At 40.9% G+C, this 23,093-nt stretch overlaps 1 protein-coding gene across 1 annotated transcript in view; it reads right to left on the bottom strand.

Annotated features, from left to right (window-relative positions):
* The window catches only part of phf3 (PHD finger protein 3), a 46,763-nt gene extending 24,048 nt beyond the window's left edge, over positions 1 to 22,715 (bottom strand). The window contains exons 1-5 of the mRNA XM_034185115.1: positions 22,565 to 22,715; positions 6,501 to 6,598; positions 6,131 to 6,381; positions 4,432 to 4,536; positions 3,044 to 4,331 (exon numbers count right to left, since the gene is read on the bottom strand). Coding sequence (XP_034041006.1) covers positions 3,044 to 4,331; positions 4,432 to 4,536; positions 6,131 to 6,365 — 1,628 coding nt within the window. The 5' untranslated portion in view covers positions 6,366 to 6,381; positions 6,501 to 6,598; positions 22,565 to 22,715. The remainder of the gene's footprint in view (positions 1 to 3,043; positions 4,332 to 4,431; positions 4,537 to 6,130; positions 6,382 to 6,500; positions 6,599 to 22,564) is intronic.
* Positions 22,716 to 23,093: the final 378 nt, after the last annotated feature.

Raw genomic sequence — 23,093 nt, 5'->3', positions numbered from 1 at the left:
CACTGGTTAATGTCAAAGTCTCACAACCATACAGTAAGACAGGCAGCACCAGAACCCTAAAGACTTGGACCTTCATTCTCCTGCACACATATTGGTAGTGATGCATATTATATATAGTACCCTCCACAAGTACTGAGCCCCTTGGTATTTCACAGATTTTAATTTGTTTATACCCTTTCAAATACAAAAGTAAATCAGGCTTCTCAATATAAAGATTTCTAAAATTATCTTCCGTAAACTCAAAGCAAATCTCTACAACTTGATATAAATGAATTAAAAATATGAAAGCCAAGCTGGTGGGTTGTATAAGTAGTAAGTCCCTTCGGCTGCTCCCTTGTTTGCACTTGGGGTCGCCACAGCAAATCCAAGGTGGATCTGCATGTTGAATTGGCACAGGTTTTATGCCGGATGCCCTTCCTGACGCAACTCCACATTACATGGAGAAATGTGGCAGGGGTGGGATTTGAACCTGGAACCTTCTGAACTGAAACCAAGCGCATTAACCACTTGGCCACCACCGCTGCGGTGGGTTGTATAAGTAATGGGCCCAAAATAATTTGCTTCATTATATGGCTGCAGTTCAAACAAGAATGCAGTCTCCTATTAACAGCAAACAGGCTCAAAGTGAACATGAAAAATGTCAATGCAGTTCCAAAAATAGCCATATAATAAACAAAATATTAACCTCGCTTGCTATGTCTGTATGGGAATATCAGACCTCTATTTTTCGCACGTAGTGTTGCACTGTACAATAGTGTAGGGGCCAGAACACTTGTCTGATAAATGCCAATTTTCACTAGGAAACCGTAGTCTGTGCCTCCACTCTGTACGGCACTCACAGTATCTGTTTGTAGGCTGGGTAAGATGTCCAGCAACTTCTTTTGGATCCCACAAATTCTCAGGATGGCCCAAAGAGCAGCCACATCAATGGTGTGCAAAAATCGACATAGGCTGCAAAGACGCAACATTCAAGATTGCATTTTATTAGTAGTTGCAGTGCTACAACGCAGTCGAAGGCTGACTTCTTGGGCATGTTCCGTCCGACGAGCAGCAACTGGTTGAAACTAACCCTATGAAGAACAACACTTGCAAGCACCTTCTCCGACACAGGGAGCAGTGCAATACCCCTATACAACCCCTGGCAAAAATTATGGAATCACCGGCCTCGGAGGATGTTCATTCAGTTGTTTAATTTTGTAGAAAAAAAGCAGATCACAGACATGACACAAAACTAAAGTCATTTCAAATGGCAACTTTCTGGCTTTAAGAAACACTATAAGAAATCAAGAAAAAAAGATTGTGGTAGTCAGTAACGGTTACTTTTTTAGACCAAGCAGAGGAAAAAAAATATGGAATCACTCAATTCTGAGGAAAAAATTATGGAATCACCCTGTAAATTTTCACCCCCAAAACTAACACCTGCATCATATCAGATCTGCTGGTTAGTCTGCATCTAAAAAGGAGTGAACACACCTTGGAGAGCTGTTGCACCAAGTGGACTGACATGAATCATGGCTCCAACACGAGAGATGTCAATTGAAACAAAGGAGAGGATTATCAAACTCTTAAAAGAGAGTAAATCATCACGCAATGTTGCAAAAGATGTTGGTTGTTCACAGTCAGCTGTGTCTAAACTCTGGACCAAATACAAACAACATGGGAAGGTTGTTAAAGGCAAACATACTGGTAGACCAAGGAAGACATCAAAGCGTCAAGACAGAAAACTTAAAGCAATATGTCTCAAAAATTGAAAAATGTACAACAAAACAAATGAGGAACGAATAGGAGGAAACTGGAGTCAACGTCTGTGACCGAACTGTAAGAAACCGCCTAAAGGAAATGGGATTTACATACAGAAAAGCTAAACGAAAGGCATCATTAACACCTAAACAGAAAAAAACAAGGTTACAATGGGCTAAGGAAAAGAAATTGTGGACTGTGGATGACTGGATGAAAGTCATTCAGTGATGAATCTCGAATCTGCATTGGGCAAGGTGATGATGCTGGAACTTTTGTTTGGTGCCTTTCCAATGAGATTTATAAAGATGACTGCCTGAAGAGAACATGTAAATTTCCACAGTCATTGATGATATGGGGCTGCATGTCAGGTAAAGGCACTGGGGAGATGGCTGTCATTACATCATCAATAAATGCACAAGTTTATGTTGATATTTTGGACAATTGAAAGGATGTTTGGGGATGATGAAATCATTTTTCAAGATGATAATGCATCTTGCCATAGAGCAAAAACTGCAAAAACATTCCTTGCAAAAAGACACATAAGGTCAATGTGCAGATCTGATTTGATGCAGGTGTTAATTTGGGGGATGAAAATTTACAGGGTGATTCCATAATTTTTTCCTCAGAATTGAGTGATTCCATATTTTTTTCCTCTGCTTGGTCTAAAAAAGTAACCGTTACTGACTGCCACAATGTTTTTTTCTTAATTTCTTATAGTGTTTCTTAAAGCCAGAAAGTTGCCATTTGAAATGACTTTAGTTTTGTGTCATGTCTGTGATCTGCTTTTTTTCTACAAAATTAAACAACTGAATGAACATCCTCTGAGGCCGGTGATTCCATAATTTTTGCCAGGGGTTGTAGTTATGACAATCCATACAATCACCCTTTTCTTTCTAGACTGGGACAAGTCCTTTTTCCAGCACATAAGAATGATACTTGTCTCTCAGATTGAAACAAAGACTGTTTGCCATGTCAGGAGAAAAGCATCTCCCGATACCTGAAGGAATTAAGCGTTGATACGCAGACAGAGTTCTTGGATAACGTCTGTATTTGTGTAAAGTAACAACTGATTTAACTGTATAATTGACAGTTAATTCATGCCATCTTCCTTCACTTAATCACATCTCTAAACTGTCAACTCTTAAATCACTCAGATCATACATACCAATATGGACCAATTGTTGGCACATGTTGGTCATGGTAATGTAACAAATATGCAATACACAAAAATTAAAACCAAGAACTGGTCTTGACTGAAATGTTGATTTTTCACTATTTGCAGCAGGTAAAGTGTTCCACTTACATATTGTTATGGTGTTGCTTGCATAGACCACAGCAGTTGTTTCCATCCCAAACAGCATCACTAGCAGCAGGTTGCTCGACAACAGGTTCTTTCTTCACAGCAGGAGCGTTATCTGGGATGAAGAGCTCAGGCTCATCCACAGAGATGCTTCTTGCATTTTTACTTTTCTGTCTTTGAAGAATTTTTTCAGGCTTCTTCACTTTGGACTTTTCGTGACTGTCATCTTCAATTGTTTTTAAAGAATGGCCTGAATGACCATGTGTCAGGTGAACAGTCTCAGCTTTCGACATATCGTGTGAAGGAGTATGTTTGCTTTGACCCTGCTGATCACCATGACGGTTGCCAAAAGGACTTAGTGGTTTTGGCTTCACTTTAGCATCTCCTGTGACCTCTAGCCTTTGCACTTTATTTGGATGCACACGTTGCGCATGGTCACCATGTCTTTTCAGTGACACAAAGCCTTTTTCTTTTGGAGATTTCACTTTGTGCAATTCTCCACCTTGGACGTTTGCTGATCGCATGTCTTGGGATTCTTTAGGTTCCTTCATCGCATTCGACGGTTTATGAGAAATCAAGCCTGGATCTTTATCCGAACTCAGTCCAGATTTCAGCGTCACCAGTTTTTTGGGTCCGAGTTGTTGATTTTTCTTACCATCAGTCTTATGAGCTTCAGTTTTTCCATCATTTGGTGGTGGCCGTTTGGTGCCATGATCTTCTTTATTGACAGTCTTCTGTTTTCCAGGAACATCACGATTGTCAGATTTTGTCTCTACTATGTAAGGAATCTCCATTAGTGTGCCGTTTGCAGTTTGTACATCGTTGGGGTTCACATATGGGCCAAGCCCAAGGGGTCCCTCATCTAAACAAGTCTTCTCCATTTCATCTAGTTCTGCAGTCTCTGGTATAGGATGCTGTATACCTACAGAATCATCCTGCAACATGGAAAATCCCATGTCCCCACTATATGAAAAACCATCATCAAAGCATTCAGACTGAGTTGCAATCGCATTTTGTGTGTAAGAGGGCCCTGGAAGCAACTCAATCCTGAATCCTCCAATTGTGACTGTCAATCGCCTCAATACAACTGAAGGATTCAGCCACAGTCCTCCATCAAGATCATGAATATTAACACGCCCTCCTAGAGTTAATTCTTGCTTCAGTTGGGTCCCACTAACCCCCTTCTCAATCAGAAACGACTTTTGCAGCCAGTTGAATGGTTTCTTCCGTGGTCTACCTCTCAGCCTGGCACTGGTAGATGAAGATGGAGGTTGTGGGCCATCAGTACTTTCTGTTTTAAAAAGATAGCAAAATATTTTTAAAAAATAATGTATCAGTCAATGCCTAATTTACAGTTGTGATATGGTGAAGGCAACATATTATCAGCTTACCAGATTCTAAATTTTGTGGACGTTTCCTTGGCCTGCCAATTGGTCGTTTAACTGTAGCTGTCAGTTCACCAGTGAGGCCTCTGGACGATGAACCATCATCAAGACCTGCAACAATATTTAAGTCCAACATAGGAAAGTAAGGGACAATATTTTAAAACTGTAACAGCCAAGCAATGCAGCTATTTGATAAAATTAGCCATTTGCTTGATGCATTTGTTGTGGCAGTTAAAGTGAAATGGTATTTAAAAAAAAAAAACTACCAAAGTGTTGCCAAAGCAGAGTAATCCTGAGTTGCTCACTCTTTCAGTACTCCAAACAGTCACCAAAAAATAAATAAATAAATAAAACAATCACTTAGAGCAAAGCAACGCTGCTCAGCCTAAGCAATCTTCTATGTCTTCCTGCACTACACACAGCTGAACTAGATCAGGCATCTTCAGCCAGTAGAGCCCCGGGAGACACAGCTTTTGATCATTTGAATACATTTCATTCACCAAACCAGTTATAGTGAAGAGAAGTGGAAAATATGCAATGTGACTGCCCAAGGACTAGAACTGGAAAATACAGATAACACTTATGACATTTATTCATGTGTGAATGTTGCAATATCTACCTAGTTTGGAGATGTGCTGTGGTACAAGAAATATTCAAATTAAAGTCTGAGCTGAGTGATCGATAACCATAGTCTAGTAATTCGTGTGGATGAATTAATCAACACTTCTCAAATACTCGCCTTCTTTGTCTACATCATTTTGCCCCTCATGTGCAGCCAATTTATGGTTAAGTAGCGATCGTATTCACTGTCTTGCTCAAGAACACTTCAACCCTTAGCGGCACTGGCTCTACTTCTGGGGTATTCTTCTGGTCCTTTGAATAGAAGCAGATAATTTATTACCCCCACCAAAGACGCAATGTTTTCAGCCCAATCTGTCTAACTGAGTCAGTTATCTAAAATTTAAAAAAGGAAAACGAACAAACTATAAAATGAACAGGCTTCAATTAAGTTTTGTAAAATAGTAGGTGTTGTGACACAAGATTTGATTACATTTTTGAGTGAGATGCAAGAGCAGGGTCATTTTGCCTGAGATTACTAGGGTAAGCACAGGATCATGAAGTCAATCAGTGAGTGAGTCAGAGGGTCTGCAGAATTTTTTAAATAACTGTAAAATCCACTGCATTAAAACCACTATTCTCTATTCTCTCCCATTTCATTGATACTTTTGTGAAATAGCAGCCCCACTGACACTACAAGTGTTAGGACAGACAGAGGACTGCTGGGCCTTTGTAGAAATATGCCTTCTAGATCCAAGTGGTTTTACAGAAAAACAGTATAATAAAGCGCAGACTAATGAATAATATCTGAGGGGTTTTGGACATGAGTCTGGCAAAGTAACTCCTGTCAGATGAGTGAAACCATCATAATTTAACCAATACACTTTTGCAGTACAAGGGCCTGGTTTCCATTGAATGACATCAATGGCAGCTATTCTGAACATAACGAATGATTCATTGTGTTCAGAATAGATTCAGTTTTCCTGGTACAACCTCTCCTGTGTGCTGTACATTTAAAAAAAAGTGTTCATAAATTCCCACATCAGTATTTTTATTTTCAAAAATGCAGCAAGTAAATAGTCATTTAGAACACATTTAACCACTGTTTTCTGTCAATTAGTCTGCCATTTTAATTTTTTTAACATACCTGTGGAGCCAGCTATTTGAAAAGCAGAGTCTTCATTGTCCAGGAGATTGAAATGAGAGCTTGCAGATCCAAACATGGGATCTTTGTCACTGAGCATGTTCTTCAGTGAATCTTCTAGTTGGGGCCCTGGTCCAAACTCAATACTGGCTTCACATTCCAAATTCTGTCCTATAATTAGGGAGTCGTCCAACTGGTCACTTGGTATTAAATGGTTAAAAGTGTCCACAATATCCATGAATGCTACTGCCTTCCTGCATCAAAACAACACAAAATAAATGTTACATTTCACAAACAAGCAGTGCAAAACACCCCAATTGTGGGATATGCAAGTAAAGTAATGGAAGTGACATTGAATCAAAGCAACAAGTACCAGCATATGTAGGTGTAACTTTGAACCAGTCATGAGCAGGTGAAGTTATTGCAAACAAAAATCATATCCAGTCCAAGTGTTCAGCTCAAGTACAATTCCTGTGCAGACATAACAGAAAATATGACAAATTATTAGCGCTTGCTTTGATCCAATGTTACACTGATGATGCTTGATCTTCATGGTATTGTTGACTGATTAAAACATCATTCAGATTGCAGGTGGCACTGATCTTTATACATTTATTTCTAAATTTTGATGTTACACGATGTTCTTGGGGTTTAACAGCTAAAACTAAATCATGTGTACGCCATCTTTCAGGACAAGGCGATTAAACACACAAAATGCAGGGCTATGAAATGAAAATTGTAAAATCCTAGGAAAATTCGCAGGGGGTCTAGGGGGTGCAGCTCCCCAGGAGCCAGGGTCTAGAGCCTTGTGGGGCCCCAGAAACCAAATTAAATTTTTATCTACTGATACATTTTCAACATCTCCTGGAAGAACAAATCTCAAAATTAGTGCATATTTAAATGATCCTAGATTCAACCATTCATTTGAACCATCAATGATCATGTTGAAATAACAGAATACGATGTGGAAGTAGGACCTGGAATGAATTTCCTTTTAACTGTAAAGAAAATTATGCATTAACTCAGAACAATTAAACTACATGAAATTCATGAAGACTGAAAAGACTGTTAAACCATGTCAAAAACCACAGCTAAAGATTGTAGAATATTTTAACAATCATGGTAAAATATTAATAACATACCTTATAGTAAAAAAGCCACACATTCTTGTGTAAATTCCTGTAAAGCCACTCAAAGCCACAGTGTCTTTTTTCTCCATGAAAAAAGTCTACATTAATAAAAACTCATTTACATTGTGTAAATTCATGTAGCCTAAATTCATTCAAAGCCACAATGTCTTTTTTTTCAATGAAAGAAAGTCTAGATTAATGAACGAAAAAGGCACACAATCTTTTCTGAAATACTGTTTGAACAGCACAATGTTTATTTTCCAGAGAAAAAAAATTCTTACCAGTTCGTTTTTCCCGTTTATCTTTCAGGTGTGTTCATGAAGCCAGCAACAATTCCACGGATTCTTGTCCTTATCACACTTTTTCAAACCATCTTTCTCACCATCTTCACTCTGTCTGATGTCACTCCATGACACAAACATGCTGCAAAATGCTACGTTTAGCTAAGCTTCGCACAGGAGCCACAGTGTCACCGCAGCAACCAACCAGTCCCGCTTTACGGCAACTGTCGTTAACAGCTACGCTTTGAGTGGCATTTTTCCTCAGTGAATCTCCACAGATCCGAGGAAACTGATTTGTATCTGTAACACACAGATCAGTGTCCGCGGACTTATAAAACTTGCATGATGTCGTAAAAAAAAAAACGCTTTGCGATAAGCATTTTAAAAACTCAGTAATGATCACGATTAAAGAGTACAACACTAACACCCCCCCCCCCACCCATGATGAAATCCACGGAATCCCACGGATCCGCAGAGTTTTCACAGCCCTAAAAATGTCATTTCATCTCAGTCACATGTGGTCAACATCCCTCGTTCAAATATTGTTCTGAGTAGAAAGATTGAACTTGCATTCTTTTAGCCAAACTGTCATCAGACTTTGGAATATCATGTCCAATTAACATCACAGAGTCTTAAAACAAGGCCAAAGAAAATATATTGGAAATATTGAAATGTTTAGTGACTTTAAATTTTCCACAAAACTGACAACACTTTTTTATATTATGAAAGCTAGTAATAAAGTACCTTTAATATTGTGGTGAAATAGCTAATTTTACGCTGGTATTATCTTGGGGGGGGGGGGGGATTCCATGGCAAATATAGTCCACATGCTCCATAAGATTCTGCACACAAAATAGAGAGCACATGTAGCATTTATTGGAAACTGGGAACTCAACATTTCTGATTTACTACCTAGTTGAAACTATTTCGATTTGTATTATCAGTGACTAACATTTTTAACACACTTCAACAATACCGCAATTATACAGACAACCGTGATCATTTTTGTTACGATAATTGTGACGTAGAAGTTTCTTATCGTTCCACCTCTATACACCACTCGGCAATCGGTTTTGCCACAGGCACACCAATCACCACTGCGATCTCTATAAACTGGTCAAACTGAACGTCCATTCATACCAGATGGCTACAACAGTGGCTGCAACTAATCTATAAAACAATGTAGGGGAAGACACTTTGTTAAAGCTCGAGCCTCCTACTGATTTCTGATGGCAATTATCATTTAAGATCCAGCCATTTCATTCTGCTCACTTTCCAAAAGTTTACACTGTTTTTGGGCATCATTCCATTTGGTTTGCTGCAAACTACTGCAACTCATGACAAGACACACTAAAATGTGTGTCTTGTATATGTCTGAATAAAAACTGCAACATGTTATAGTTAACCACTGTAGCTGCTAGCCATCTCTCTGTTCTATTCCTCAAAGAATATTCACGTAGGCAGTTTTGGTGTAAGGAGTTTCAGGGTTCCTCCATGACCAGTGAAAGATCAAGGACCGAGACGTCGCCCGGTATGGCGGAGCCGGGGTCCCACCCTGGAGCCAGGCCTGGGGTTGGGGCTCGCGCGCGAGTGCCTGGTGGTCGGGCCTTAGCCCATGGGGCCCGGCCGGGCTCAGCCCGAAGGAGCAACGTGGGCCCGCCCTCCTGTGGGTTCACCACCTGCAGAGGGGGCCATGGGGGTCAGGTGCAGAGAGGATTGTGTGGCAGTCGAGGGCAGGTGGCCCGGCGCCCCGGTCCATGCTCACAGCCCCTGGCTGTTGGGACGTGGAATGTCACCTCGGTGGGGGGCAAGGAGCCTGAGCTTGTGCGGGAGGTTGAGAGATACCGACTAGAGAGAGTCGGGCTCACCTCCACGCACAGCATGGGCTCTGGTACCCAACTCCTGGAGAGGAGCTGGATGCTTCATTTTTCTGGCGTTGCCCACGGGGAGAGGCAGAGAGCTGGGGTTGCATTGCTTATTGCTCCCCAGCTCAGTCGCCATGTGTTGGAGTTCACTCTGGTGAACGAGAGGGTCGGGTCCCTTTCGCCTTCGGGTCGGGGACAGGTCTCTCACCGTTGTCTCTGCCTACAGGCCGAGCAGCAGTGCAGAATACCCGACCTTCCTGGAGTCCCTGGGAGAGGTACTAGATAGCGCTCCGACTGGGGACTCCATTGTTCTCCTGGGGGATTTCAACGCCCACGTGGGCGGCGACAGTGAGACCTGGAGGGGGGTGATCGGAAAGCATGGCCTCCCCGATCTGAACCCGAGTGGTGTTCAGTTGTTGGACTTCTGTGCTAGTCACAGTTTGTCCATCACGAACACCACGTTCGAGCACAAGGGTGTCCATAAGTGCACGTGGCACCAGGACACCCTGAGCTGGAGGTCGATGATCGACTTTGTAGTCGTATCATCTGACCTTCGGCCACGTGTCTCGGACAGGCGAGTGAAGAGAGGGGCAGAACTGTCGACCGATCACCACCTGGTGGTGAGTTGGATCCGCTGGGAGGGGAGGAAGCCGGTCAGACCTGGCAGGCCCAAACGTATCGTGAGGGTCTGCTGGGAACGACTGGCGGAACCCTCTGTCAGGGAGGTCTTCAACTCCCACCTCCGGGAGAGCTTCTCCCAGATCCCAGGGGAGGTTGGAGACATGGAGTCCGAGTGGACCATGTTCTCCACCTCTGTTGTTGATGCAGCCGCTCGTAGCTGTGGTCGCAAGGTCTCTGGTGCCTGTCGCGGCGGCAATCCCCAAATCCGGTGGTGGACACCGGAAGTAAGGGATGCCATCAAGCTGAAGAAGGACTCCTACTTATCTTTGTTGGTAGGTGGGACTCCAGAGGCAGCTGACAGGTACCGGCAGGCCAAGCGTGCCGCAGCCCGTGCGGTCGCAGAGGCAAAAACTCGGGTCTGGGAGGAGTTCGGGGAGGCTATGGAGGAGGACTATCGGTCGGCCTCGAAGAGATTCTGGCAAACCGTCCAACGCCTCAGGAGGCGGAAGCAACTCTCCACCGGCACTGTTTACGGTGCGGGTGGGGAGCTGTTGACCCTGACTGGGGATGTTGTTGGGCAGTGGAAGGAGTACTTCGAGGATCTCCTCAATCCCATCGTCACATCTTCCGAAGAGGAAGCAGAGACTGGGGACCCAGAGGTGGACTCATCCATTACCCAGGCAGAAGTCACCGAGGTGGTTAGAAAGCTCCTCGGTGGCAAGGCTCCTGGGGTGGATGAAATCTGTCCTGAGTACCTTAAGTCTCTGGATGTTGTGGGACTGTCTTGGCTGACACGCCTCTGCAACATCGCGTGGCGATCGGGGACAGTGCCTCTGGATTGGCAGACCGGGGTGGTGGTCCCTCTGTTTAAGAAGGGGGACCGGAGGGTGTGTTCCAACTATAGGGGGATCACACTCCTCAACCTCCCCGGTAAGGTCTATTCCAGAGTACTGGAGAGGAGAATTCGACCGATGGTCGAACCTCAGATTCAGGAGGAGCAGTGTGGTTTTCGTCCTGGTCACGGCATACTGGACCAGCTCTACACACTCCATCGGGTGCTCGAGGGTTCATGGGAGTTCGCCCAACCAGTCCACATGTGTTTTGTGGATCTGGAGAAGGCGTTCGACCATGTCCCTCGGGGCACCCTGTGGAGTGCTCCGGGAGTACGGGGTCCTTTGCTACGGGCTATCCGGTCCCTGTACAACCGCAGCAGGAGCTTAGTTCGCATTGCCGGTAGTAAGTCAAACCTGTTTCCAGTGCACGTTGGCCTCCGCCAGGGCTGCCCTTTGTCACCGGTTCTGTTCATTATTTTTATGGACAGAATTTCTAGGCGCAGCCAGGGTGTAGAGGGGGTCTGGTCTGGGAACCACAGAATCTCCTCTCTGCTGTTTGCGGACGATGTGGTTCTGTTGGCTTCGCCAAATCAGGACCTTCAGCGTGCACTGGGGCGGTTTGCAGCCGAGTGTGAGGCGTCCAGGATGGAGATCAGCACCTCCAAATCCGAGGCCATGTTTCTCGACCGGAAAAAGGTGCTTTGCCCTCTTCAGGTCGGTGGAGTGTCCTTGCCTCAAGTGGAGGAGTTTAAGCATCTCGGGGTCTTGTTCACGAGTGAGGGACGGATGGAGCGTGAGATCGATAGACGGATCGGTGCAGCGTCTGCAGTGATGCGGTCGCTGTATCGGACCGTCGTGGTGAAGAGAGAGCTGAGTAGGGGGGCAAAGCTCTTGATTTACCGATCGATCTACATTCTGATCCTCACCTATGGTCATGAGATTTGGCTCATGACAAAGAACGAGATCGCGGGTACAAGCGGCCGAGATGAGTTTCCTCCGCAGAGTGGCTGGGCGCTCCCTTAGAGATAGGGTGAGGAGCTCGGTCACTCGGGAGGAGCTCGGAGTCGAGCCGCTGCTCCTCCACGTCGAAAGGAGTCAGTTGAGGTGGCTCGGGCATCTTTTCCGGATGCCTCCTGGACCCCTCGCTGGAGAGGTGTTCCGGGCACGTCCCACTGGAAGGAGGCCCCGGGGAAGACCCAGGACACGCTGGAAGGATTACATCTCTCGGCTGGCTTGGGAATGCCTTGGGGTTCCCCCGGAGGAGCTGGGGGAGGTGTGGGTGGATCGGGAGGTCTGGGCGGCTTTGCTTGAGCTGCTGCCCCCACGACCCGACTCCGGATAAAGCGGAAGAAAATGGATGGATGGATGGATGGAGTTTCAGAGTTCACCCCAGAAATTGTTAGTATAGCACTGCTGTTGGCAAGTATCACCCACTCTGATTGGCTGTCGCCATGTTACGTTGTTTGGTATTTGCATAAAATAAACTTCAGGTCTATTTTGGCCCTGTCTAGCTGATGGCAGAGAGACCATTGTCTCTTACTGCTGCAAAACACGCACTGTGATTGTAAATGAATGCCAAGTCATCGCTTTGCCTCTGTCGCTTGTTGCTAATGTGACCATAGTTTAAGGTCACTTTTTTAAAATTTCTTCTTCCCGTTTGCTGCACACGAATTCAACACCTGTAGATCATTTTTCACATAGATAAGTGGCTATAAAATCATTTTTGCATCAAGACAAATTATTTTTCATGTAAATATGATGTAAAAAGTGATCCTGTTGTGTGAACAGTGGACACTGCATGCTCACTTAAGCTCCAGAGTGAAGTACTGATTTTTTTTGTTAAAGATTCAGAGGGATCAAGATCTCATACTACATATTCCCACACAGAAAAACCACAAAGACTACAACTTACAAACCGGAAATTGTCCCTCACAATCTCGGACTAAATCTCAAACCTTGACAGTTTGCAATATTTCAGAATGTGAAGCCACTGGATCAAAGGATTAGGTGTTATCTACAGACCCATGGACCCATCCAGTCAATCTATCACGCAATGATTTCCAACGAAATGAAGACACTTTTCTGCTTGTTGTGTCCATTTTGCTTCTTTTAACACAGTCACATAGTCAGAGGGGTGAGGGGAACAAAAACACTCCCTCTCCAAACATAAATAAATAAATCCTTTCTCAAATTCCAGATAACACCCACGAGAGGGTGATGTATTACACTCTTGCTCAGCTAAATTTTTTGTGGGGCGAGGGGGGTAATTCTTAGATGCATCACGGTGCGGACGTGGATGATTCTGAGTCGATTCACAAATGTCAACTGATTTTATAAACAATTAAGAAACGCGGCTGCTAGGCATAACTAATGAGCACTTTTCACATTCTTTATGTAAACCTATGTTTCTACTTTTACTCAAGACATTTCTTGCACTGGTAATGTACTTTTTAATGGAAGTACATTTGCAATAAGGCTTCATTACAGCCTCTCTCATCACAAAACCTGGAGTACACAACACAGCACAGCTGCAGTTTCTGTGCTGCGTACGTGAGAAAAACCAGCTGTTTTGAATGGTATGCAGCACACCACAGGACAAGAAGCATCTAGCAACAAGATCTGGCTACAGTTTAACTTCTAAATCTTAAAACATTACTTGCTGAGGATCATGGCTATTCAGTGAAAATAGTCTTCACCAGTATTTAATTTTAATATGCGTTGGAGTGTACTGATACTATTCAATACACAACTGACACTAGTATTGATGTAAAGTGCATTATAGTATGGTGTGGTATGTCACTGAAACAGTTTCCATAGGATTTTGTCTCATATACATACATATACGTATACTCAACAAAAATATAAACGCAACACTTTTGGTTTGGTTTTGCTCCCATTTTGTATGAGATGAACTCAAAGATCTAAAACTTTTTCTACATACACAATATCACCATTTCCCTCAAATATTGTTCACAAACCAGTCTAAATCTGTGATAGTGAGCACTTCTTTGCTGAGATAATCCATCTCACCTCACAGGTGTGCCATATCAAGATGCTGATTAGACACCATGATTAGTGCACAGGTGTGCCTTAGACTGCCCACAATAAAAGGCCACTCTGAAAGGTGCATTTTATCACACAGCACAATGCCACAGATATCGCAAGATTTGAGGGAGCGTGCAATTGGCATGCTGACAGCAGGAATGTCAACCAGAGCTGTTGCTTGTGTATTGAATGTTCATTTCTCTACCATAAGCTGTCTCCAAAGGCGTTTCAGAGAATTTGGCAGTACATCCAACCAGCCTCACAACCGCAGACCACGCGTAACCACACCAGCCCAGGACCTCCACATCCAGCATGTTCACCTCCAAGATCGTCTGAGACCAGCCACTCGGACAGCTGCTGGAACAATCAGTTTGCATAACCAAAGAATTTCTGCACAAACTGTCAGAAACTGTCTCAGGGAAGCTCATCTGCATGCTCGTCGTCCTCATCGGGATCTCGACCTGACTCCAGTTCTTCGTCGTAACCGACTTGAGTGGTCAAATGCTCACATTCGCTGGCGTTTGGCATGTTGGAGAGGTGTTCTCTTCACGGATGATGCAAAGGAGATGTCTTGCACTGCATGAGGCAAATGGTGGTCACACCAGATACTGACTGGTATCCCCCCCCAATAAAACAAAACTGCACCTTTCAGAGTGGCCTTTTATTGTGGGCAGTCTAGGGCACACCTGTGCACTAATCATGGTGTCTAATCAGCATCTTGATATGGCACACCTGTGAGGTGGGATGGATTATCTCAGCAAAGGAGAAGTGCTCACTATCACAGATTTAGATTGGTTTGTGAACAATATTTGATGGAAATGGTGATATTGTGTATGTGGAAAAAGTTTTAGATCTTTGAGTTCATCTCATACAAAATGGGAGCAAAACCAAAAGTGTTGCGTTTATATTTTTGTTGAGTGTACATTAGGGTGGCCCATAAAAATGGTCAAAAATTTTTTTTCAAAAAACTTCAAGTCTCACCCTCTAAATTTGTTGTACCTAACATAAAAACACATCATGTACAATTTCATAAAACTCTAATAATTTTTACTGGTAGCACACAGCCCTTAAAGATTTTGCTGGCAATAACTGTCATATAGTATGGTCATTTCCAGATATTTCCAAATTATTTCTGTCAGTTTAATATTGATATGTCAGGACAGAAATTATGGCAATACATTGGAAAATCAAATCTTTTCATATCCCATAAAATAGTTAACACTGAAACATGAATTGTGAGATGCAGTTCTTCTCGTACATGTATCATGCTCCTACAATACCTACATACTGGGGTAGCGAAGATTTTGTAACAATCAAACATTGCATTTTCATTTTATTGATGAAATACTGTTTCATTATTGATAAATTTAAATAAGTCTATGCTTTATATATTTCCACATATACTTTGATCTAGCTCCAAACAATAGTATTCTTTATGCCTTGCAGTACTTAATATTCAAAAATGTATGAATCAGCACAAGAACCAATTATACAGCTGTGTAACATAAGAGAACATCCTTTACATGATAGTGATATTTAAGTTGCTTGCATCATGACCAAGACTTGCTGCCGTTTCAGTCAGAATATTGGTGGCACTTCTGTCTGTTGTTTTGGTCCTATCCAATGCTGCTCCTGGTGTTACAACAGCTTTAATTTTACTGGCTTTTTGTGGCACTGGCATAAATTCTTCATCTGGACTTTCTGTGTTCTCTTCACTCTGGCTGGAGACAGTGTCAGGTAGTGAGACATTAGCTGGTTCAGGCTCCTCCAGTTTCTCTTTGTATTTTGCTTCTGCAGCTTTCCTTTTTTCTGCTCTTTGTTCTTTGGCAGTTTGTATTTTATCTATGCCTGCCATGCATCCCCTTCTACCTTTCTCTCGCTGAGCAAGTAGGAACTGTCTGTCATCTTCAAACTTTATCATTGTTAGGACATCCAGATGTGCCATGTCAAACAAGTCCTCCAAAGATTCACAAAACACTGTTTCATCTTTCTTCTGCTTGTCTGTATTGCGATTCTTGGTCTTTTTCAATGTTTTCCATTTTCCGAACACCTTTTCTAACTTTGTGATCAGATGCTGCTTTGCCCTCAGTGGGATTCTAGCTCTCTCCCAAAAAGGAATTGCCATGTCTATAGAGGTCACAGCAGCATCATGGACAGTTTTCTTCAAATCAGTGTGTTTGAAGAAAAATACCTTGAGTATTTGCCCATTTGAGGGCAATTTGTTTCCCTTTATTTCAGTCGGTGGAACCAATAAGGTATACAAATGTTCTACTTCTAGTAGCTGACATGTTTTACTGAAGTTTCCAGTTAATGGTTAAGCATGTTAAGTCAGCAAGTGTCTCTTTTTACATTTATCTCATGTTAGATTCACCATCACCAAAGATCTGAAAGAAAAGAAGCTGTGAATTGAAGCAAAATTTTCAGCTTGTAGCCTAAAACAACATTTTTGAAAGTATGTTGTTTGTGAGAAATATTTAAACCCAGGTATAGTTTTAAATTGAATATAAAATTATACTTTAGTTACACTCAGGTGGTTAACTTCTATCCTCTTTATAAGTGATGTGATTACATACTGGATAATGGATAACCTATTGCACGGGCACTCGGGCAGCGATAACTGATATATTTACAACCTTCAGCTATGATGTGCTACCTCTAAATATTAATGTATGACAAAAATATTTGGCAGGCTTTCTTTTTTCCCAAAGCATCATAAAATGAAGGGGTGAGAGTAATGAATTTCCAACTTTTATTTTTTTGAACCACCCTAAAATACATGTACAATTAAAAGTGAAATATGCATACATGTATGATTAAAGTATTTTTATTACAACTTGTTTGCATTTTCTAGCACATTTCCAAACACACAGAGACATGTAGAAAACATGCAGACAACATACAGCTATACACATCTACCCCTGCTCCCCAAGACATACAAGCAAAATGTTCACAGATAAGTGTGCTCCTGTTTTCCACTAGAAAGCATGATCATTTGTTTTACATTCACCTTGTGTTCAGTATGTAAGGGAGAATGTTCAACAAACTTATAGACAATTTTCTTATAGTATCCATACAGTTAAAATAATGTGTACACGCACACACACACACACAAAACATTAAGAGATAAGGAAACGTGCACGGCACACATTCCTACATAATTAACACTGGCACACAATTCGTCATGCCCATGCGTGTCATTAGAGGGTACGCTTGAAAAGCCACCTTGACACTTGCACAAATTGAACCCCACACAATCTTGTGTACCAGTGAGTAAACTCTGCGTAAACTCTGTGAGCAATGACACGAAGTGTTTGTGAAAAGGTTGTGCAATATTCACAACTAATTCACACAAGTTTAGGGATGGTTACCGATAAAATTTTATCGATAGATGCCATTGCCGATTCCGCTTATCGATCCAATTCCTTATCGATACCTCTTGTGAATTTTCTGTGTACTAAAGGTAGGCTTTACAGGTTTTCTATGTCAACAACATTTTAAATTGGTCATTGGAGCCTTGATCTCTGGACATAAGTAATAAAATAAAATCAGTAGTTTTTGTCAAAAGCATTGCCTTTCAGACACTTTGGCATGAATGTCACTCCATACCTCTGAGATGAATTCAGCCTGCTGCTGCACGTCAGCACAGGACATCTCATTTTGGGAGGAAAAACATTTTGATCAATTGCAGTTTGTTTGTATTCCAAAGTTTGGAAAGAGGTGTCATTTGATTTAAACGGTGTTTCACTTTGAAAAAAATTAAGATAAAGCGAAATAAAACAAAGAACCAACGCACCAGCAGATTGAAGCACTGCTTCATTGATTTAAGGTTCAAAGCAAAGCCACACTGCAGAAATGGTTGATTACAGACCCGCTGCAGGGTCTGTAATCAATGTAGCGAAATGATCATTTTCCTGACAAACACCCCCAAAAACAACGGCCGCTCTGAAGGACCGATAAGGTAATTGTTAAGCAAAAAGGCTATTGATGTCAATGGATCGAATCATTTCTTACCGCTACTCAAAAAGAACCGGTTCCCGATACCCATCACTACGCAAGTTGCACAAAATTTATGTGCCAGAAATTTTGAATATTTCAAAATTTCCTTTGCACACTGGCAAGCAGCCTCGCACAGTTTACCCACAATTAATGAAGAGTTTACTCATTGGCACACAAGACTGCATGTCAGTGCGGGGATCAAACTCATGCAATTGTCAAGGTGGCTTTATGCTGCTCTGTGAGGGCTTTAGTCTTTCCAGCTCTTCTGTGGTCAAAATTTGTTTTGTTATCAACAAGTCTGACAGAATAAAAACACTATTTTGCAGAACCGCTGCCTGATTTTTCAATGTAAGCATAAACATCCACCTAATGCTAAATACAGATCTCAACATTCTATCTGATGAGGGTCCTGAAAGTGGTTAAAGAAGAAGTAAGCTACTGAACATCAATTTGATAAATAGAAGTTGCTATTAAAAACACATAGTACTTATAACTCTTGATTCTTGTGGGCAAAATATAAGGCTAACACACTTTGGAATGATTCTTTAACATTGCTTTAACATTTCATGTCTTTTCATGTGGTCAGCATCAGGTTTGACAGATAATCACATATTGCACATGTCAATGTACATTTGTAATAAATGAACTGATATAGATAGAATAAGTGACAAATTGGTAAACACTTTAGACCTGACTGCATTAATGCATATAAGCTACAAATATCAACATCTATATTATAACAGCCTAGCCAAATGGCCTCTGTGAGCATGTGCGTGTGTATGGCTTTGATCATGCAAAAACCAGGGAAAGCTGACATTTGCCATTTGGCATACTTATGTATTTTGGGTAAAGGATGAACCTAAATAATCCCACCACCACTTAGTACTATAGCTCCACAGTAATTTGCTGTGCAGCCTCTAGCTTGACATAGCTGAGCAGGGGTGCTACAAGTCCAATGATCAATATACAGCAGGAAATAAGGCTTTGACTAAAAACTTTTTGTGAAGTAACTGGTCTGGAAGCGTTGACAGGCTACATGTCAATGGGGCCTTATCTCACCATCACTACCTATAACAACTTATCATGGTCTTGAACAGTCACACAGTTCTTGAAAACTGTCTACTCCTAACAATTTACCATTCAGTACCCTACTGTTTGTATTAATCACTGATGTAAATCAAGTCCAAGACATAGTGAAGGAGTTTGAAATGTTCATGTAGCCATCACCTCCGCAAACACTAGTTTCCAGTTATGCAAAAGTTTTACATTGGAAATAATTTTCAAGGTCAAATTCCTGTTTGAAGTGGCTTTTCATAAGCTGAATGAATGAATGGTTTATTCAGCACGCACGAACAAAATCTCTCATTTACAAAGCAAGTCAAGCGAAAACAAAAATTAAAACATATAGAACAAAACTCAAAACTTTACCAATTTAGTGCAGCTGAAAGGGTGTGGGCAGAAGCAAAAGCTTGTAAATGCCCACCCCGTACATCAGTTTCTGTGTACCAACAAAGAATAAACACAAAAAACAAATACCAGTCAGTAATGTAACGCAGTGAAACAAACAAAATAATACAACAGCCAAACGAACAAAAAAAAAAAAAATAGCCACACAGGCAATTTAGTTACACAAACTATAACAAGTTACTATATTATTTTTATACAGTCTTTTAAAACAAGCCAATGTACTAGATACTTCAATACAATCTAAACAATCATTCCAAACTCTTAACACCCTTTACGGAAATGCAATGACCTTTAGCAGTAGTTTGAATCTTTCTTCTATCAAATACCAAAGTTCCACACAAATTACAACTGGGCTCTCTCATTTTAAACACCTCCTGGACATGTTGAGGCAAGAATCCATTTTTAACTTTATACATTATCTGTATTGTAAAATAATCAACCAAGTCATAAAATTTTAAAAACTGAAGACGAACTAACAGCGAATTTGTGGGTTCACGATATGGTTTTTTACTTATCACTCTTATAGCTTTTTTTTGTAACAGAAATATTGGATTAGTATTTGTTTTATATGTATTTCCCCAAACTACAATACATTAAGTCATATAAGGGACAAGTAATGACAAACAATGAAACCAACAGATGCTGGGGAAGAAAGTATTGTACTTTGTACAAGACAGAAATAACTTTTGATATTTTGGATTCAATATGTTTTATATGAGTTTTCCAACTGAGCTTATCGTCAACAAAAACTCCAGGAAATTTAGTTTGAGATACAATTTCAATGCCATTCAACAATAATTTACTGCTTAAATTTCTAGGTTTATTTCCAAATATAATGCACTTAGTTTTAACGAAATGAAGTGATAATTTATTAGCGTCAAACTAGTATTTAAATTTTTGCAATTCCCTCTCCACCAAGTCCAAGAGCTGTCTCAAATTATCTCCACTACCAATCACAGTTGTATCATCAGCAAACAAAATACAACTCAAAGACTTGAAACCAAACCTGTATCATTAATATACAGCAAAAACAATAATGGCCCGAGAACTGACCCCTGGGGCACTCCACATGTAATCCTCAAACATTATGATTTTATCCCACCAAGGTGAATACACATATCTATTATGTAAATAACTAGCTATCCAGTTAAAGGCCAGTCCTCTAATACCATACATCTGTAATTTTTCCAATAATATGGTATGATCAATAGTATCAAATGCTTTCTGTAAGTCAAAAAAAAGAAGTCCCCAACAGTGTATTGCTTCTTCTCTATTGCATTTGTAACTTGTTCCACAAAGTCTATTAAAGCCAAAGAAGTTGTTCGATTTTTTTCTGAAACCATACTGCTGTTCGTTAAGTATATGGTGTTTTTCTATAAAATCATTCAACCTCTTTACAAATATTTTTCCAGAATTTTAGAAAATTGTGGTAACAAAGAGAGTGGCCTATAATTTGAAAAAAACAAAAAACAAACAAAAACATGTTTATCACCAGATTTAAACAATGGTATCACCTTAGCAATTTTCATTCTGGAGGGAAATTTCCCAGTCATGAGTGACAGGTTACAAATATATGTTAAGGGTTTGATAATACAGTCAATAATGTTCTTAATCAAAACCATATCAAAGCTATCGATGTAAGGGGATTTTTTTTCCTTTAATTTTGTGAACTATATTAAAAATTTCTTTTTCATCCATTCGTCTAATAACACTGAATCCTGAATTTTATTAAATAATTTACAGTTGTCCATAGAACTAAGTTATGTGAACATCTGATCACATCTGATCACGTAAATCAGATGTGATCAAATGTCAGAAGCATGTATTTAGTTCATGCACTTGAATCAAAGCTCTTTTTTTGTGGTGTTGGCAGGGTTTTTTTTTCAGCTTTTTCTCTTTCTGAATTCTTTTTCAGATAATTTTCACAGAACATTGGTTATCTTTGCTATGCACAATTTCTCATTGCTTTTTGACACTTGGTTTGTGACTGATAACTAGAAGATAAAGGCATTCAAATTGGAACCTCCATCCCATTTTGGTGGTGTAGGTAAATCCATAATAGAAAAAAGGAGATTGAGGCACTTTTGACTGAAATATAATGCAAAATGTACCAAAAAAAATAGGCATTTCAATATTAAATTCAAATCTCCACAAAATCCACAATCCAGATCAAACTTTGTCAGGCAATAGTGAGTGCCAGTCTGCGCCTCACTTTTAAATATGAGATTGACTTTAATGTAAAATAAACTTAAATTGCCACAAAAACTGTAATCTGGATCAGATCCAGATCAACCTTTGTCAGCCGATAAAGGATACCATCCAACATAATGCTGTCAAATATGAAAGAAATGTTACCTTATTTGACAGAGGTATGAGTTTGTGAAATTCGTTCAATGTAACGGGTTGGTTTTTTGAAACCCAACTCTAAATCTGGATGTGGAAAAGCCTTGCAAACATTCAATAATAGATCTTAAAATGACACTTCAATCTGTTGCTGTTATGTGCTAACGCACCTGTCATACTAATGTCATTGGCTTTTTCTTTTTTTAAGTGGTTTCACTACAGTGTAAACAAAAATGCACTTACTCGACCTGTGTCTGTGCCAAATAATTTCCCTAATGTTAACTTGGAGAGTGTACTTAAAGCTAATAAGCTAATAGCGCATGACCTGCTAATTAACACACTGGCTGTGCAAACGAACGGACCAGGCCAAAGTTATAAATACTGCAAAAGTTACCGAAACGGTGCCTAAACGCGACACATTTTGCGGATAGGTTTAGCCAAAGGTTAACACGAGGCCATATGGATTGTGCCGAGTGACTTGCTAATGCTAACGTTAGCAAGCCTGCAAACGCCATGTTAGCAGCTAATGGCAACTTGTGGAAGAATTTACCGCTCAACATACGGCGACATGTTAAACACCGTTCACGTTAATGAGCGTGTGTCCCAGAAAAGATGCAATGTGTCACTTATAACGTATACATGACATATTTAGCGTAAGCTATCTCGGCGGAAAATCTGTCAAAACAAGCTAGCTATACAGCGTTAGCACGGGCCTAACGTAACCAAGTTCGTTTGTAGCCTTGAGTGCAGCTGACGAATATTACACGATCACGACTCCCCTTTCAGCTTCTACTTTGGTCTCCTTTAAACAACAACAATAATAAAACATGAACTTTAACATAAATGTGACTCCTACCTGTGCGTTTCTGCAACGTTGTAACCAACTCGTTTTGGGTCACATACTACTAGCTCAGCTGCTCCCAGTTCAGCTGAACTTCCTCAAAGCCGTCATTCGTCCCGCTGCTGCTGCTGCACAGCGCGTCGAATCCACGCAGCTCCGCTTGTCACGTGGTTTGTGTTTACAGGTAGCTTTGGCTACCTCTCTATGCCAAGTGCGCTTTTCATTCAAGAATTAAAGTCAGTCATTCTTTTTAAAAAATATTCAGTAGTCCTGTGTGTCTATGTACAGCTAAAGCCACAAAGTATTATTGCACTTGAAGAGACTTTTTAGAAATATACGACGGAGTTTTAGGGCCACATTGAATTTTTTTTTTTTTTGGGGGGGGGGGGGGGGGGGGACTTCGAGAATAAGTAATATTACGAGAAAAAAAGTCGTAATATTACCAGAATAAAGTCGCAATATTACGAGAAAAAAGTCATAATATTATATTATGACTTTATTCTGGTACAATTACGACTTTTTTCTCGTAAAATTACGACGTTTT

Source organism: Thalassophryne amazonica, chromosome 13 (genome assembly GCF_902500255.1).
Source record: "Thalassophryne amazonica chromosome 13, fThaAma1.1, whole genome shotgun sequence".
In the NCBI taxonomy this organism is placed as follows: Eukaryota; Metazoa; Chordata; class Actinopteri; order Batrachoidiformes; family Batrachoididae; genus Thalassophryne; species Thalassophryne amazonica.
Note: the sequence above shows the minus strand (reverse complement) of the source record. Positions and strands in the feature narration are given on the sequence as shown.